The sequence below is a fragment of the Gambusia affinis genome, linkage group LG18 (genome assembly GCF_019740435.1).
Source record: "Gambusia affinis linkage group LG18, SWU_Gaff_1.0, whole genome shotgun sequence".
Taxonomy (NCBI): Eukaryota; Metazoa; Chordata; class Actinopteri; order Cyprinodontiformes; family Poeciliidae; genus Gambusia; species Gambusia affinis.
This window is the reverse complement of record NC_057885.1, coordinates 20,451,032-20,469,014: the sequence shown is the minus strand read 5'-3', so window position 1 is coordinate 20,469,014 and position 17,983 is coordinate 20,451,032. Positions and strand designations below refer to the sequence as shown.

The following is a 17,983-nucleotide window of genomic DNA, read 5'->3' as shown; positions in this document are numbered from 1 at the left end:
TAAATGCTCTTATTTTGAAGTGGGTGAAGGCCTTTACACAGCAGTTCTATTAACTCTCCTCATTCTTTCCCGCCCCCAAGAAATGTTATTGAGCAAGTGGGAAGTATATAACAAATTAACAAATGAGGAATACATAAAAATACAAAACTTATATGGGCAAACAACTAGAGGTGTTACACAAATATATGCAAAAAATCCAAGAATGTGAATTATTTTAGAGCTTCCTCATGTTCTCCTCATTACACATGGTAATTATCAACATGGTTGAAATATATGTTTAAAATATATTTAAAAGACACTAGGGGCATCAAGGATAAATGGGCCAGGGGCTCAAGACACCCTGTCCCCCCAAACACATCCCTCTGCACGTGCCTGTTAAAATATTAAGAAAGAAACTACACAACGTTCAGCCGTTGACTACAGCGCGGATTAAATTCCCCGCAGCACTGATAGGCTAAGCAATGTAACGTGATCCTCTGCAGCAAGTGATGGACAAGCGGGGCGTGACATCCTGACTTCACACAGGTGTGTTTTTACGCACAGAACTATTTGTGAATCAGGGAATAAAAACAGAGAATCGGTTTTCTCACCTGGAGGACAAATCTAAAAATATTTTTCACTTATTTTTCCTGTGTTGCAGATCAGCTTAAAACTGAAGGTAAGACAATCTGTTCGTTACGAACGAAACAAGGAAACACTGCAGGAAGTCTATAGATTTGCTCTTTATGATTTATTTCTCATTGTGCGGTAAAACAGCAGCTGTTTGGTCACGATGAAGGATCCGGACAGGTCTCGTTTACTAATTATATCTTAAAACTAATTATATCTTAAAGCGGATCTCCGTCAAAAATTGCAGATAACTTTTTGTCTGTCTGATTACATAATTTAACAAATGTTATGATCAGTTACTCAGTACTTCAGTAGTCTTCATATTTTTTTTTTTACTCTTAGCTACTTTTGACATTTTCTTGAGTTAAAAAGTCAAATTGTACTATTTCTATATTTTAGGTATCTACATACTTTATCCACCTCTAACTATAACTATTAATGTAAAACTCACAGAAAACTATGGAAGAAAAATCTAACAAGCTTGGAAATCCTGTATAGATGGATTTTTTTTGTTATTAATTTAGTATACAGCCTTCATACATAGGACTCCATGACGCTCTGTTTTTAGAGCAGGATGTGTTTATGTTGACTAAGGATGTGGTAATATTATCTAAAATCTCTAATAACTGTGAGAACAGCTAAAGTGAAACAATGTTTCATATTTCACTGTTCATACCTTTGGAACATCTCCACATTTCATCATGTTAAAATGACAAATTTCATCATAATTTCTTTATATTATTTGTAATCGATCATCAAAGCAGATTTGTCAACAGATGAGATGCTGAGGGCAATAAAAGTTACATATTCAGTCATTATGTTGGTTTGTTATGTTTTTGAACTGCATAACCCACAGTTCCTTAGAAATATTTCTAAGAACACTGTTTGATCCTACTTGTTGTTTAAATGGTTGGATTAAAAGCAAAGCTCTGAGTTCAATTTTCACAGCTGGTCAAATTAATAAAAGCGTTGAAACCTGAGCACTGGGTACAGTTTGACCTTTTCCTCTTTCCTTTTTCCTCATTCTGTTTTTGTTTTTTTACATTGAGGAACAGCAGCTGAAGCTCATGTGATCTTATAATGCAAGTTTTGGCCATTGTTGTATCGTTTCTTTCTAGTTTGGCACCGTTTTGTTTTAATCTAGTCTAAATATGAACCTCGCCCCATTCTTTGTCAGTTTCTCCTGCTTGTTCTCAAACAACGTTATTATTTGAGCTTTGCTGCCAGTTTTTGATCTTCATGCAGGGATTATGTATTTGATTTTGTATTTCTAATTTAACTTTGACATATACAGCAAACTGTACAAGTCCTCACATATTTTCTTCACTGTGCACAAAGCTAAAGTGAAACTAAAATTGCAGTGCAGTGTTTACGATGTAAACTGTGTACAGTGTACACTGTAAACACTGTAAACATACATTGTTTACACACCATCGTCCATGTTCAATGTCACTCCACTAATTGTTCCATGCCATAGGTTTGCATTAACAGAGCAGCATCTGACATTTGCTAGTTTGACTAAAATAACTTTCAACTTTATTAACTGTTGTACTAATATTCAATGATTAATCATATTTACTAGCAGTTCAAAGTGTGTACACACAGATATGAAGGTTGAAGCTTTCTTTTATGTATTAATAACAAGAAAATTAACATTTTGTTTAACTATTCAGTAGGAAGAACCAAATTATTTGCTGCGTTTTTGCCAGTTCCCTTTGTGTTTCTTTGTTGGCTTGTATTGCTACATAATAATGTCAGCTGATAGTTTTGTGCTGCGTTCACACCAAATGAGTTTTGTTGTAGTACAGGTGAGTGATTGTCTCTGTAGATTAATATGAAAATTGTTTGCAGATTGATGTGGCCCTGAACTCAGCATCATGGATCAGAGTGAGGAGCTGAAAGAAGGAGAAACTAAGAGGTGAAGTGACCTTCTATCAATCAATCACTTTATTTTGGTAAACCTTCTACTGTTTTGTGTTTTCACTTTGTTAGAGCAAAGCATCACTTAAGCAACTTTATTTACAGCAAACAATCTGACGAAGTGGAACCAGAATCCTGGGAGACTATGTCCAAACATGGTTCTATTGATTTTAAATCAAACCAACCTTCATCTAGAAAGAGGTGAGCTACATCTAAACAATCTAAAATGTGATCCCAAGATAAACTCTAGTATAGAAAAGTATTTGCTCATGGAAGAAAAATTAGTAATTTTTTTAAAACTTTTTTTCATTGATTTAGTAATTTATCAGGTCAGTAAGTAATCAGACCTGGGTGGGGCTGGTTAAAAAAAAAACCAAAAATGTTGTTAATCATAGTTGAGTTATGATGCAGTAATTAGTGGATTATATTCCTTAGGTTGGTTGCAAAACACATAGCAAATAATGAAATACTCTGCAAACACATGAAAGATGCAAACGCCAAAACACAGAAAGACAAAAACAAATGCAAACACAAGAAAAGAGAAGCAAAAACCTGTACAAAACAAATGGAAAAAGTAAAATAAAATAAATGTTGCAATTGCAGACTGATATTTGTTTTTGAACTGTTTTAGTTATTTCCTCTTTTGATATTGTTTGTTTTTCTTATACTTTGCCATTTTAGTTTATTTCTTGTATCTCTACAGTTAGTCTTATTCTTTGTTTTCCTGCTTTGTTTATTTAATGTTTCTTTCTAACTATGGTTTCAGTTGGTTTAAGTCTCTTTCTCCCATCTAGCTGCTACTTCCTGTCATCCTCTTCTTCGTGGTTTACACCAGTGGCAACATCTGATTGTTGATCATGTACAGAAAATGTGCTTCCATTGCAGTTTTGCGAAATAAACCAAATTTGATGCACACAAAAAAACCCACCTCATCAGTGCTAAAACTTGTCATAGAAAAATTTGAGTTTTTCAAAAATGCTCCATTTCCATTAAGCGAATCAAATTGCACAATTATAAGGTCAATGGAAACACAAATACTGTCTCCTTTTGTTACAACCCATACAAAGGACCTCATTAGTCCTCCCTTTAACTCTCCTTTAATCCAGCCTGTTCCTACTCTTTTGTAAATTTTCTGTTTGCTTTAATAAATTCATCAGACTCTCCACAACTCCAGTCATGACACCGTCAAAATGCTGCAGCAATAGGAAATAGAAGCAAAAGGAAAAATGCTGCAAACTTGCACCACACAATGAAAATGCTCCAGATGTTGGACACATCCACCCATCCATCCATCCATCCATCCATCCATCCATCCATCCATCCATCCATCCATCCATCCATCCATCCATCCATCCATCCATCCATCCATCCATCCATCCATCCATCCATCCATAACACCCTTGTCCCTAGTGGGGTCAGGAGGTTCTGGTGTCTACCTCCAGTTAACCTTCCAGGTGAGATGTGGGCTTCACCCTGGACCGGTCGCCAGTCTGTCTCAGTGGACAAATCCAAGGAGATTCAAACAACAGAAGGGACCAGACACTCAGAAAAGACGGGATTTCAGGATTTTAATCAGATTTGCAGAAGAAAGTTGGAGGAAGAAAGAAAAGTTGCTCTATATTTAATGTCTTTTTCAAACAGCCAGTTTTCTGCAGTAGAACATCAGCATATTTGTGTGATACCAGCCACTCCAAACTCCCCCTAGTGGTCTGGAGTACTTCCATTTTGTAGAGCAAAGTTGCAGCTTTTCATACTTGGTTGTTTTTCTTATTTGTGTTATTTTACTGTTTACTTCTAAAGAACAAGCATGAAAGTTTGAAAAAGGGAAAAAGATTTCTTTTTCAAACTTCCAAATATTTTTTTTTAATCTACATTCTGTTTTTTGTGTTTATGTGTTTTGCTGTTTGCATCCTGTGTTTGGAGAGCATTTCACCATTTGTTGTGCAAACAGTGAAATGGGTTAGGTTTAACCCAATGTACCTGTCAGCCACTGTACTCTTACTGTACATGATTATTTTACATGACAGAGCTCAGCACTCGCTGTCCAGCTGTTCATCTGGACAACTGTCAGAAAATGACCAACCTTCATCTCCAAAGAGGTGAGCTGTTTGTAAATGTTGTAATTTGGTATATCTGGACATTTGTTTCTGTTTTATTACCATCTTGACCTTTTCACCTGTAACTACTAGCTAAAAACAGGAAGTGCAGCTGACATTATGTGTTCAGCAGCATTCAGCTCGTCTTACTTGTCTTTTGTTGCTGACATCTGGGTTAGATTTAAACAAATTTTTTCCATGACTCCTCTATGTGCATCTGAAGATGACAGTTGCTATGGTGAGAGCAGTATTTGTTTTTGCTTTGCATATCGTTTGTTTGCAGACACACCCAACTGTGGACCTGTCTTCTTTTTGTATCCAGGTACAAGTGAGTTCAGATGGTGTTTTACTTGTGTGCTAACTATGTCACACAAGTTAGCACACCAGTAACTTGTATGCTATTTTGATATTTTCATTTTGAGATTTGCTTTACGTTTGGACATTTCAGCAGATTTTGTTAATCTTCACCACAGGATAATCTGTAGGATGAAAATTAGAAAAATGAAGCGATCAAAGGCAGAGCAGAGGGACAGGTAGTGGACTCTGAAAAAAGAGGAATGTTGTTGGGTTGAAAGAATTGATGCAGAGAATGGAATAATTTACTTTATTCTGTGTGATAAGATCAAAATGATCCCACACAGGAAAAACTTCCTCTTCCTCTGTTGATCCATGCTGGTATTTCAATATGAGCCAAAAACTAACACAAGGCAAAGAACACAAAGTATCTCTATCCAACAAAATCCACAAATGTGTTGACACAGTTTCTCTCTCATAAATACAATTTGGCGTATTCACATCCAAATGACACAGGAACTGTATCGGTCACATGGTTTTTCTTAAAGTGACACAGGGTTTCGTCTTGTTTGCTCGACTCCTGTGCCGAGGTTTCTGTGTCGTCTGGCCCATCATTACTCCTGCCTGCTTCTATTGGGTTCACCTTCTAAACTTCATTATAACATAAATTTTATTACCTGTCTGGAACTACAGAAACTTTCTTTTTTTTCTTGTCTGTGTGTGTGTGTGTGGAGCGCTGTAATGTGAGCAAAGTGTTGATGATTCCTCCACAGAGTGAAGCAGATCTCAGAGGTTCCTAGTGGTCAGTCTCCCCAACAGCATCCAACAGAACTGGACTCCATATTTAAGGTCAGTATATGTACATCTACTGCTTTCTGTCTATTGTGTTCATACTCATCTCTATGCCTCAAATTATAAACCAGTGGATTTTCCACCAGCACTTATTTTGTTCTAACAACCTCTCTTGATTAGCTATTTAGCTCCACTATTGGAGCATAATGAACATCGCCCCACAAACTGACAAGAGTCTGTTGAGGAATATTGTGCAAATCCATCCATCCATCCATTTTCTATTCACCCTTGTCCCTAATGGGGTTGGGAGGGTTGCTGGTTCCTCTCCAGCTAACGTTCCGGGCGAGAGGCGGGGTCACCCTGGACAGGTCGCCAGTCTGTCGCAGGGCAACACAGAAAACAGACAGGACAAACAACCATTCACACACACACTCACACATAGGGAGAATTTAGAGAGCCCAATTAACCTGACAGTCATGTTTTTGGACTGTGGGAGGAAGCCGGAGAACCCGGAGAGAACCCACCATGCACAGGGAGAACATGCAAACTCCATGCAGAAAGACCCCGGCCGGGAATCGAACCCAGGACCTTCTTGCTGCAAGGCAACAGCTCTACCAACTGTGCCACTGTGCAGCCCTAAATTGTGCAAATAATTCACATTACATTTACAATAAAATTTCACTTTTAAAAAAATGTTAATAGGTCATCCCCCAACTCACAAACCTCTAAATTTAATGGTAGTTCACAGCATTGGCTAAACTATTGAGCAGTGTTGTAGAAAGTACTAAAAAAATTTACTTAAGTAAAAGTACAAATACATGGACAAAAATGTACTCTAGTAAAAGTAAAAGTACCACATTAATATTTTTTCTTGAGTAAAAGTAAAAAAGTACTGGCTTTTAAAAATACTTAAGTATTAAAAGTAAAAGTACTTCCTGAATGCATTACTTAATCTCTAAAACAATATCATTAAGCGTACCTATCATATTTAATTTTAATACATGAAATATGTGCCATTTTAATGAACAATGCCACAGATAGAGCATGTTTTTAGTGTGTTTACTCTCTGTGACAGTTTAGATTTAGATTTGTGATTCCATGCATCATAATTTCAGGGATGGAAACATCCTATTCTCACATAGCATGAACTTCACTTTTTTGCCACTAATGGCATTTATTTTGGAAGAAATCCAACAGAAAGGGGATGGAAAGAAGGTGGATGAGGGAGAACATGCAACCAAAGAGCCACTTAGTGTTGTAGTTAAGACAAAGACCAGCAAACTGCGCTACATGACACAATTAAATGAAGTGCACCTTTCAAAACTGCTTCTCAAATTGATTTGAAAATTCCACATTCCCATTAAAACACCTAGATATTAAATACTGAGAGCTGAAATAAATTTAACCAGTATCATTATCAATTCAAACTCTTCTTCATTCTGCTTTGCTTCCATCTCTGTGGCACAATCCGCAGTGGTTTCCTACCAACCCTAAAAGATAACGCCCTGGGTGGTTGCCCATGTCACCCATGTCAGAAACCACAACTGTCTGCTCCATTAAACATAGAAATTAAGGCAATGCCCCAATGGTAAACAACACTCAACTATGAATACTGTCCAAGGTGCAAGAAGTAACCAGGCAGAAGGACAGTGACGGTTCTGACCCTGTCTGCCACCATGACAGGTTACCAACACAATCAAAGAGCAATGAGCAGCTCTGCGTTACACGTTCTTGTTTTGTTTATTGGCCAATTAAATAAAATAATAATAGCTACTGCAGTGTATGCAGAGCGTCACAAGAACAAAGAACGGCTCTCAATGAGGCTTCAGTCCTGTAGGACTTAGTAAAAATCCGTCCAGAAGAATCGGATCGTTCATCACTATCACTATATAGCAGACTTTGGTCACAGCGTTGTCCCATATATGCGACACCTAAAACAACACTTCCACACAATAATTAAACGCATGACACTGACAACGTTTTTTCATCGCAGATGCACCATATGTGTCTCAGTGACGTGCGGTGAGGTTCATGGCTGGTGAGGCACTGACGTCATCAGAATCAGATTTGCAAATAGATGCATAGATTGACAGCAGTTTACAGGTTATGTTTCACTTCTGCATCCTTACACATACAAACTGTAGCTCACAAAACACACATATTATCTCCTGCTTCGATTGAAAGTCCACTTGAGAAAACTTTTTTGGTGTTGTAATGTAGTCATCCATGTCGAAAGTCGGGATAAGCGAGAGGAAAAAAATCACTATCTCTATTATAATCTATCGCTGCACTTGACTTGCTTCCCGAATCGTTTAGCCTAGCTCGCTGTCACTTACTCGGCAGTTGAGGAGTGAACAAGACGAACGTCTGGGATCTTGAGCGCCCCCTGCCATGAGGCAAGAGAACTGCCTGCCTCACCTCGAACCTGTTCTCTGCCGTTTATAATCGCTCATTACACGAAACACGTTACACAAACACAGTTGGTGACAAAAACATTATATACATTAGCTAAATTATTGGAAATAAGTTCACATATTAAATTAGTTTAAACCATTTTATTGACGCCGTACAGCAACATGCTCTCTCCGCTTAGCAGCCAGCGCAGAGCCAGGGGTTGCGCAATCCAAGGTGAGGCAGAGCTCGCTGCTGCCTCACCGGCATCGCTTCCAAGCATTTGAATGGGAAAATAAGAAAATTCAGCGATTTTGAACAAATAAAAATCGAAATTGGTGAAGCTACATGAAAAATAAATATTTTTTAGTACAAACCACCGGATGAATATAACAATTTAAATTACTTTATGATTATATATTTTCTTTCTTTCCATGATGGCAGGTGAGGCACTGCCTCACCTGCCTCCCCTGACCGCACGTCACTGATGTGTCTCTGTACAGCTAGCTTTGCTAACATCACGTCCACATAGCTTACCTTCCTTTAAGCTTCCTTTCCAAGTGACGCTAAAAGTTGGACGAAGTTTCCACCGTCTGTGAAAGTGAAGCGCTGCTGATTTTACATGTCGCCAAATCTTATGATTTATGTAGCGAAATTCTATTACTGACGATTAGACACAATCATCTCCCGCTTAGTGGAAACCACTGCGCATGTCTGGGAGCTCCGAGTGCGACTGAAAGGAGGAGGCGATGGGTGACGACAGTAATTAGTAGGTCAAGTTATTGCTTGGATTTACAGCGCCTTGTTAAGTCCCTGAACTTCATATTTTAACGGGGAAAAAAAGCGCAATGCGACTTGGATGTAACGAGTAACGGGACGGTTTTGTAGAAATGTAGTAAGTAGAAAGTACAGATACTTACTGTAAAATGTAGTGGAGTAAAAGTCGAAAGTATCCATTATTAAATATACTTAAGTAAAGTACAGATACACAAAGATTGTACTTAAGTACATGTACTTCGTTACTTTACAACACTGCTATTGAGGTCTCAGTTTTCTATTATTCCATTTTAGGAGCTGAAAAAGAAGATTTTCATCTTTGCGGAAAGTGAGCTGGAAAAGATCCAAATGGTTCTGGGTTCAGATTACCCAGAAGGCTTAGATGAGAATAAGGAGGAGGATGAAGTTTTGGCAGATGAAAATAACCAGCAGATGAAGAAGAGCAGAGAAGCATTTGAGAAGATCACACAGCACTTCCTGAGGATGATGAACCAGGAGAAGCTGGCTGACCGTCTTCAAAGCAGTAAGACAATTTCTGTAAAAGTGCTAAAGTTGTGGAGCAAACAAAAGCGAAGTCACAACAATGAGAGTGAGATGAACAGTGCTGGAAAACTACTTGCATAACGTGTTCAATAATCTGGCAGTGTGAGTGTTACTGAGTGAGGCTTAAGAAAGGAAACAATCAGATAGATACCAAGTCATGACTAAGTTGTAACACTGTTGAATTTGTGGATCCATTTTCTTTGGTTGGGTGAACAAACTCAGTTGGCTGTTAGCAATCAGTAGAACACTGCTAGTTGATATTTAGTGTAACACGGGAGAGAAAGCTATAATCGATAGTAGCCACACAGGGACACCGGCTAGAGGGAAACAAACGCACCCAGTACAACACTTTCATTCTATTGGCTGAGAGGTTGCCAAGCGACTGTACTTTTTTGTTCCAAAGACGAGCAAAAAATGACAATGAACATCAGGAAAGACATTGTTGCTTGTGTAATATAGAAATATTTTTTAACCTTCCATGTTACCTGCATACAACCTCTTTCACTGAGGTTGCTTGTATTTTAGAATCCCAGTAGTTCAGTATTTTCTTGTCTGTGTTTTGTTTCAGTAGGAAATTTGAAATTATTATGTTGCTATCATTAGGATTAAAAATAACTCAGTTAATAGCATATAAAAGCTGAAAAGTCCATGCTCCTTTAATGTTTTATCTAAAGAATTCAGTTGCGTTTTATATGTAAATCTGGCTAGAAGATTTAAATGGTTGGTTCTTAAATGTTTTGGTTTAGAAGCTATAAAAATGTAACCAACAGAAAAGATTTGTAATCATTTTAAAGTGAAATAAATAACAAGTGAAGAAATTATTTTAATTAATAAATTTTTTTTTTGCATTCACTTAGAATCATTTACCAAAAAACTAAAGTCTAACATGAAGAAAAAGTTCCAGTCTGTGTTTGAAGGAATCGCAAAATCAGGAAATCAAAGCTTTCTAACTGAGATCTACACAGAGCTCTACATCACAGAGGGAGGATCTGAAGAGGTCAATGATGAACATGAGGTCAGGCAGATTGAAACCATGTCCTGGAAACCAGAAAGGCCAGAAAGAGCAATTAGACATGGAGACATATTTAAACCCTCACCTGAAAGAGAAGAACCAATAAAAACAGTGATGACAACGGGAGTGGCTGGCATTGGGAAAACAGTCCTAACACAGAAGTTCACTCTGGACTGGGCAGAAGACCAAACCAACCAAGACATCCAGTTCATGTTTCCATTCACGTTCAGAGAGTTGAATCTGTTAAAAGAACAGTTCAGCTTGGTGGAGCTTATTCACCACTTTTTTAGTGAAACCAAAGGAATCTTCAAATTTGAAGAGTTAAAGGTTGTGTTCATCTTTGATGGTTTGGATGAGAGTCGACTTTCACTGGACTTCCACAACAATGAGATCCTGACAGATGTAAGAAAGTCCACCTCAGTAGATGTTCTTCTGACAAACCTCATCAGAGGGAACCTGCTTCCCAAAGCTCACCTCTGGATAACCACACGACCTGCAGCAACCAATCGGATCCCCACTGAGTTTGTTGGCATGATGACAGAGATCAGAGGATTCACTGACCCACAGAAAGATGAGTACTTCACAAAAAGATTTAGATATAAGAAGCAGGCCAGCTTGGTAATCTCCCATGTAAAGAAATCCAGAACCCTCCACATCATGTGCCACATCCCAATCTTCTGCTGGATCACTGCTACAGTTGTGGAAGACATGTTGAACAAGAAAGATGAAGAGCTGCCAAAGACCCTGACTGAGATGTACATCCACTTCCTGGTGGTGCAGAACAAACTGAAGGTCATCAAGTATGATGGAGGAGCTGAGACAGATTCAATCTGGAGTCCAGAGAGTCAGAAGATGATCGAGTCTCTGGGAAAACTGGCTTTTGATCAGCTGATGAAAGGAAACCTGATTTTCTATGAATCAGACTTGGCAGAGTGTGGCATTGATATCAGAGCAGCATCAACATACTCAGGAGTTTTCACACAGATCTTCAGAGAAGAGAGAAGTTTGTACCAGAACAAAGTGTTCTGCTTTGTCCATCTGAGTGTTCAGGAGTTTCTGGCTGCTCTTCATGTTCACCTGACCTTCATTAAATCAGGAATCAATCTGCTGGCAAAAGGTGAAATGAAATCCAAGGAAATGGAAAAAAGAAACCATGAATCTCCAGAGACAGAAATGTACAAGAGTGCTGTGGACATGGCCCTTGAGAGTCCAGACGGACACCTGGACTTGTTCCTCCGCTTTCTACTTGGTCTTTCACTGGAGACCAATAAACATCGCTTAAGAGGCTTTGTGACACAGACAGAAGAAGGTTTAGGAACTAATAAAGACACAGCCCAGTACATCAAGGAGAAGATGAATAATGATCTGTGTGTTGAGAAAAGCATCAATCTGTTCCACTGTCTAAGTGAACTAAATGATCAGTCTCTAGTGGAGGAAATCCAACAATCTCTACGTACAGGAAGTCTTTCAGCACACCAGTTGTCTCCTGCTCAGTGGTCAGCTCTGCACTTCATCCTACTTTCATCAGAGAAAGATCTGGAGACATTTGACCTGAAGAAATACTTTGCTTCAGAGGAAGCTCTTCAGAGACTGCTGCCAATAGTCAACGCCTCCAGCAAAGCTATGTAAGTACAGATGTAGTCAGTTTTATAAAAGTGCCTAATAACAATAATACAATTACTTTGTATTGTCTTTGTCTTTTCAGACTGAGTGGCTGTGACCTCTCAGAGAGAAGCTGTGAAGCTCTGTCCTCATTGCTCAGCTCAACATCCTCTAGTCTCAGAGATCTGGACCTGAGTAACAACGACCTGACAGATTCAGGAGTGAAGCTGCTCTGTGAGGGACTGATGAGTCCTAACTGTGAACTGGAGATTCTCAGGTAAGATATATTTAAATCCTATGTTTTACATCCTGTGTAAAATATAGAATGTAAAATTCTTTGTTTTACATATTTAGAAACATGTCTAAAGCATATTTTTTGTGTACATTTTAAAAAGAAAACTGTACCAAGTATTGAGTTTTCTCTGACTTGACAGAAGAGAGAAGTTGCAGCAAAAACAGCCTCACTGCTGATATGAAGTGGGAGAGTCAGTCAAACAAACCATTACTATCTAGGGAAAGAACATAAAATTATAATAGTTTTGAGCATAACAATGAACATAGAATATTTTTTTTTACTTATTCAAGGGAAATAAGATGAAAGTTGTAATTTGACCTGTATAATACATTGCTACTGTAAAAATATGTTACATGTTTCAGATTAATGAAGGTAACTCCAGTATAAATGCAAAATGGTCTTAAGGTGAAAATCTTAACTTGTTGTTGTATGGATGTACAATATATTGTCAACAATATCAGAATTGACGAATGTTAGTTATATTTTCAAATATCAATATTGGTCCCAGTAACAATCAACAACCAGTCAAAATATATATTTTCCCTCCCTAAACATGGTTCTCATTCTTGCTGACACGCTCCCCCCAGTGACAGCAGTTTGCAAATTGTTTTTATCCATTATATTTTTTAGACGTTCAGAATAAATGTGTAAAATTGGTCCCTCTGTATGAAAGTAGTGGCTTTAAACTGTATCTGTAAAGTATTCCCAGTTCTTCATTTTTTTAATTTCTCTTTTGTAATACACACGTAATAGTCACTAACAGGTTTTCACTTTGTTAGTGGGACATTTAGGGAAATGTTTTTGGACATCTTTGTACATTTTCTAAAAATGTAAAAGGTAATTCTGAAAGGTTACTTAGGTATTTGCAATATTTATTATGGCATTGAAGACTCAGATGAGGTGCACCGTTTTCACTGATGAGTTAAATGTTAGACACATTTAACTGCACTTCAGTTAAATGTATCTGACATTTAACTGTGTGTTAGACACCAGTTAAATGTGCGTTAGATGTGTGTGTTTAACACACATCTAACACATAAATGTGTGTGTGTTACAGTTAAATAACACACCAGTTCATTGTGTCTAACACATTTAACTGGTCAGCTAAGCTTAATTTTCTATTGGTAAATTAAGAACATGTGTCCATGGTTTGGACTTTGCAAGTTGTTAGATCAAGTCAAGAGATGGAAAATAGTCTAGATTGATAACACCTTGACTACAATCTAGACTATTTTATCTAGATTTATAAAATCTAGAATACGTTCTAGTGTGTAATAGAAAGTAGTCTAGAGTTTGTGTTATAATGTGTTGTTAACAGGGGAGGTTTGCCAAAGGGCTGTTTGTGCTCCTGAGTCTGAGGTGTCTACTTCCATGATTGGTCTGTTTGGATCAGGTTGGGTGAGAATGGGAGCTTTTTTGTTGCTGTTGTTCAAGTCAGAAGATTTTTCTGCTTCTGGGGATCAAATGAAGATTTTTTTTTGGTGGATATCAGTTTGTTGAGAGTAGCAGCAGTTCGGTTTTATCATAATGAAGCAACAATTGGTAAAACACAGGAAGCATTGCAACCGTTAACAGGAAGATGCAGTTGGCCAGTTGAGGACCGTTTAAACCTTTTCCAGGTCTGTCTTCATCTGCCTGATCCCCAGAATGAATCCCAAGAACATCCATTCAATTGGAGAGGATCTGTTGAGATTAATGGGAAATATACCAAGATGTAGCTTTGATTTAGCAGATTTTTTTGACCAACACAACCCCACTTTGTCATTCTAATTTTTATGTAGCAACACTGGGAGACAGAAAATATAACATTTACTATTTGTCAGGCCAACAGGCCAGCATGTAGACTGCTGCTCAACAGACACGGTTCTCTCTTAGCAGGCCAACTAATTATTCTAACAGTTCTGTGTCAGTTTGACAATATAGATGATTTTTTTCAACATTATGTGTTTGTGTCTGCAGGCTTTCAGGCTGCCTGATCACAGAGGAAGGCTGTGCTGCTCTGGCTTCAGCTCTGACTGTGAACTCCTCTCACCTGAAGGAACTGGACCTCAGCTACAATAATCCAGGAGAGGCAGGAAGGAAAAGTCTAGAACCTGTACTGAAGAATCCAAGCTTCAAACTGGACTTTCTACAGTAAGGAAATATTTTCTACAGCCCCATAGTGCTACGCTTTTGCTTAATGCTAGATTCAGAATTGACACAGTGGAAAATATGGCAGCAAACCAGAAGGTGTTCAGGATCTTTGATAAATAAAGGGTTTGTAGAATTAATTAGGATAATTAATTCTGGGATTTGAACCTTTTTAAATAATATACAGCTTATGCAACAGAATGAGGAAAAGGAATCTGTTATAACTGAACTGATAGTACCAGTAAAATATTAGACATTGCTAACAGAAAAGTGGTAATATCATCTAAACACCTTCCTTCTTACAGCATGGAGCCTGCAGGAGACAAATGGATGACAGCAGGTCTGAGGAAATGTGAGAACATTTTTGATTCATAGCAGATTCTCTCATCTTTGCATGAATGAATTCAGGAAATTATACATCAGTAACTGCATTGTGTTTGTTCTGTCCTTCAGATTCCTGTCCACTAACAGTCGACCTAAACACTGTGAACAGATTCCTCAAACTTTCTGAGGAAAACAGGAAGGTGACATGTGTGGAAGAGGAGCAGCCGTATCCTGATCATCCAGACAGATTTAATCTCTATCAGCTGCTGTGTACTGATGGTCTGACTGGTCGCTGTTACTGGGAGGTTGAGTGGAGTGGAAGAATCTACATGTCACTGAGTTACAGGGGAATCAATAGAAAAGGATTCAATGACGATTCCTGGTTTGGATTTAATGATAAATCCTGGAGTCTAATCTGCTCTGATGATGGTTACACTGTTTGGCATGATGGTGTAAAAAAAGCTTTCATCCCTGATCCCTCCTTCTCCTCTTTCTCTTCTGTTTGTGGCAGAGTAGCTGTGTATGTGGACTGTCCTGCTGGGACTCTGTCTTTCTACAGAATCTCTTCAGATACACTGATCCACCTCTACACCTTCAACACCAAATTCACTGAAACTCTTTATCCTGGATTTGGGTTCAAGAGTCGTTCAGGAGGGTGTTGGTTCTCATTTTAGAAAAGTCTTAAGTCCTTTTCAAAACTAATACAACATCTAAAGCGCTATCAATGGATTAAAAACAGAAGAAAATAATAAAAAAGTCACATTAAATAAAACTGTTTTTTAAAAAGAAACAACATAGTCCTTCAATCTTAAGTCCAAACAAAAGAGAAATCTGGAGTCTATGATCCACTGAACTAAAGACTCTGTCTTCCTTTGTTTTCAATTTACCATAAAGAGTCATCAGCAGGTCCTGATCACAGGGATATGAGGCTGCAGTGGCCTTCTGATATTTAATGGTGCCTGTCTATGAAAAACCCTTAAGCCAATAAAATAATTTTAAATTACACTGTGGAATAAAAACTGAAGTCAATGTCACTGCATCAATATTGGAGTCACGTATAAAAACCTGTAGGATTTGTCAGAAGCCTGGCAGCATCATTTAGTCTGGTAGCATCATTTAGTCTGGCAGCATCATTTAGTCTGGCAGCATCATTTAGTCTGGCAGTATCATTTAGTCTGGCAGCATAATTTAGTCTGGCAGTATCATTTAGTCTGGCAGTATCATTTAGTCTGGCAGCATAATTTAGTCTGGCAGCATCATTTTGTTTACTTTGCAACAATTTTAGGGAAGGTATGCTAAGATACACAGAGTGCACTGATCTAACCAAAGCCTGGATAATCAGTTCTGAGAATAAAGATTTCATTACCAGATGATTAATAGGAATGAATCAAAGACTGGATGTGCATCCAAAGTAAAGTCAGAATGTAAGATTTTGCCCAAAACCTCTCAGTTCTTTGTCAATAAATTCTTTTTTATGCATTTTTCTGATGTACATCTTTGTTCTCTAAGTTTGTGAAAACTGGTTAAGAAGTAGATTTTCTTAGTTGCTATTGGTGACTGAAGACAGTGTAACGTAATCTACTGTCTTACTTGTGTAATCTACTTGCATTTTGAGTCATTTGAACAGAACTATATTCTAATGTTACAGTAATGACGTTATGCATTGTTTCTTTTCTTGTGATTAGATTAATTACCAATAAGAAGAATAAATACTTGAAATATACTTCTTGACTAATATGTTGTAAGTGTTACACATAAATGTTTGGATATAAAAGTGAGTTACTGACATCTTATTTATATTTGCACAACATTATTTATGTATATTATTTTACATCCTGCCCCATTAAGGTTGGTGTCAGGATCTGGGGGTGTTTTTGAATTAGGTTGTGGATTTTTGTCATTTTTGGTGTTCCTTTGACTTTTCTACTTTAGTTTGCCCTGTTTTCCACTTCTGTTCTCCCTAGTTATTGTAGTTATATTTTTCTTGCTTCTGAGTTATTTTCTGGTGCTCTAGTTTATCATATTTCTATAATCTAAGTTGTTCCTTAGTGTTATAATTATTTCCTGTTCCCCTGTATTCTCTCCCCTATTTTCCTGTGTCACTTTCTTTTTCCCCCTCCTCAGCCTAGTTCTGTAATCAGTTAGCTTATTAGCCCTGGTCCATTGTTCCCACTATCAACCTCCCAATATTTAAGATCCTTATTCTCCAGTTACAACTCACTGGTTCATCATGTCATCTCACCTCCTCCGCTCCTCCCTGGATCCCTTGTGTTCTCTTTATGTTTCTGTTTTGGATTTATTTTTTGTTTCTTGGACTTGCATGAACAGCCGCTGCGATGCGCATCTCTGGAATCCACCTGGAATCCACCGGTGGCCCTTATGTCAGTCCGCCGATGCTTTGGGGACATTTTGATTCATTTCATTGTGACATGTTTGGTTTTATACTGCGGTTCTAATTATTGCTACATTTTCTCTGATGTTTATTTTGTGAACTCTAAATGCTCTGCACTGAAAAAAAATACCTCTTTGGATGAACATAAAAAAATCATGGAAAGGTTTTCCACCTGATTACTTTGCTTTATTTCAGCACCATGTAATTATGTTACTCCTATTTAAAGCAAATACAACTTAATATATTATGGTTATTCCAATTTAAAGCAAATGTGTTGGCTCAATATAATTTATTAAGGTTGATTCAACTCATTTACTATAGTTGTAAATGTAATTTAAAAGAGCCAGCCCAACTAATTTGCATCACTTTGGACCAAATAATTTACTTGACTGAGATTAATAGCAATTTAGTTGAAACCATCTTCTTTTTTCTCTGGCTTGTATTTTTTTGAGACAGTAGGCAGACAGGGTGAGGACATGCGGCAAAGGTTGTCAGGACCGGGAGTCAAACCAGCAACGTCTGTGTTGAGGACTAAGTCCTCCAAACATGCTGTGTGCTAAAACCCTGCACCACCACAGCATGCTGGAGAAACCAACTTATGTTACAGTGAAACCTTCACAATACTTATTAAGTTGATCCAACTCATGAAAATTAAGTTGGCTCAACAAACATGCTTCATGCTGAAAGAAAGCTATTTAATTGTGTGGAAATCCTTTCCATGATTTAATTACCTTAATTCAAAGTCTTTTGTTAAAAAAGTCTTTTTTTTAATGTTTTTTTTTTACAGTTCTTAAATGCTGGAATAA

At 37.7% G+C, this 17,983-nt stretch overlaps 1 protein-coding gene across 1 annotated transcript; it reads left to right on the top strand.

Annotated features, from left to right (window-relative positions):
* Window positions 1-86: 86 nt before the first annotated feature.
* On the top strand, window positions 87-17,283 carry LOC122820260 (NACHT, LRR and PYD domains-containing protein 3-like). The gene is made up of 11 exons (XM_044097519.1): window positions 87-658; window positions 2,461-2,527; window positions 2,635-2,730; window positions 4,557-4,628; window positions 5,693-5,768; window positions 9,174-9,402; window positions 10,280-12,059; window positions 12,140-12,313; window positions 14,291-14,464; window positions 14,767-14,813; window positions 14,915-17,283. Exons 2-11 carry the CDS (start codon window positions 2,487-2,489, stop codon window positions 15,457-15,459), a joined length of 3,234 nt encoding a protein of 1,077 aa, XP_043953454.1. The 5' UTR covers window positions 87-658; window positions 2,461-2,486; the 3' UTR covers window positions 15,460-17,283.
* Window positions 17,284-17,983: the final 700 nt, after the last annotated feature.

Bases quoted from the DNA above. Each gene is read 5' to 3' on its own strand.
- LOC122820260 (XM_044097519.1), top strand. From the start codon at position 2,487: ATGGATCAGAGTGAGGAGCTGAAAGAAGGAGAAACTAAGAG. The intron at 5,769-9,173 runs GTCAGTATATGT...ATTCCATTTTAG, and splicing joins AACTGGACTCCATATTTAAG to GAGCTGAAAAAGAAGATTTT. The intron at 14,814-14,914 runs GTGAGAACATTT...TCTGTCCTTCAG, and splicing joins GACAGCAGGTCTGAGGAAAT to ATTCCTGTCCACTAACAGTC.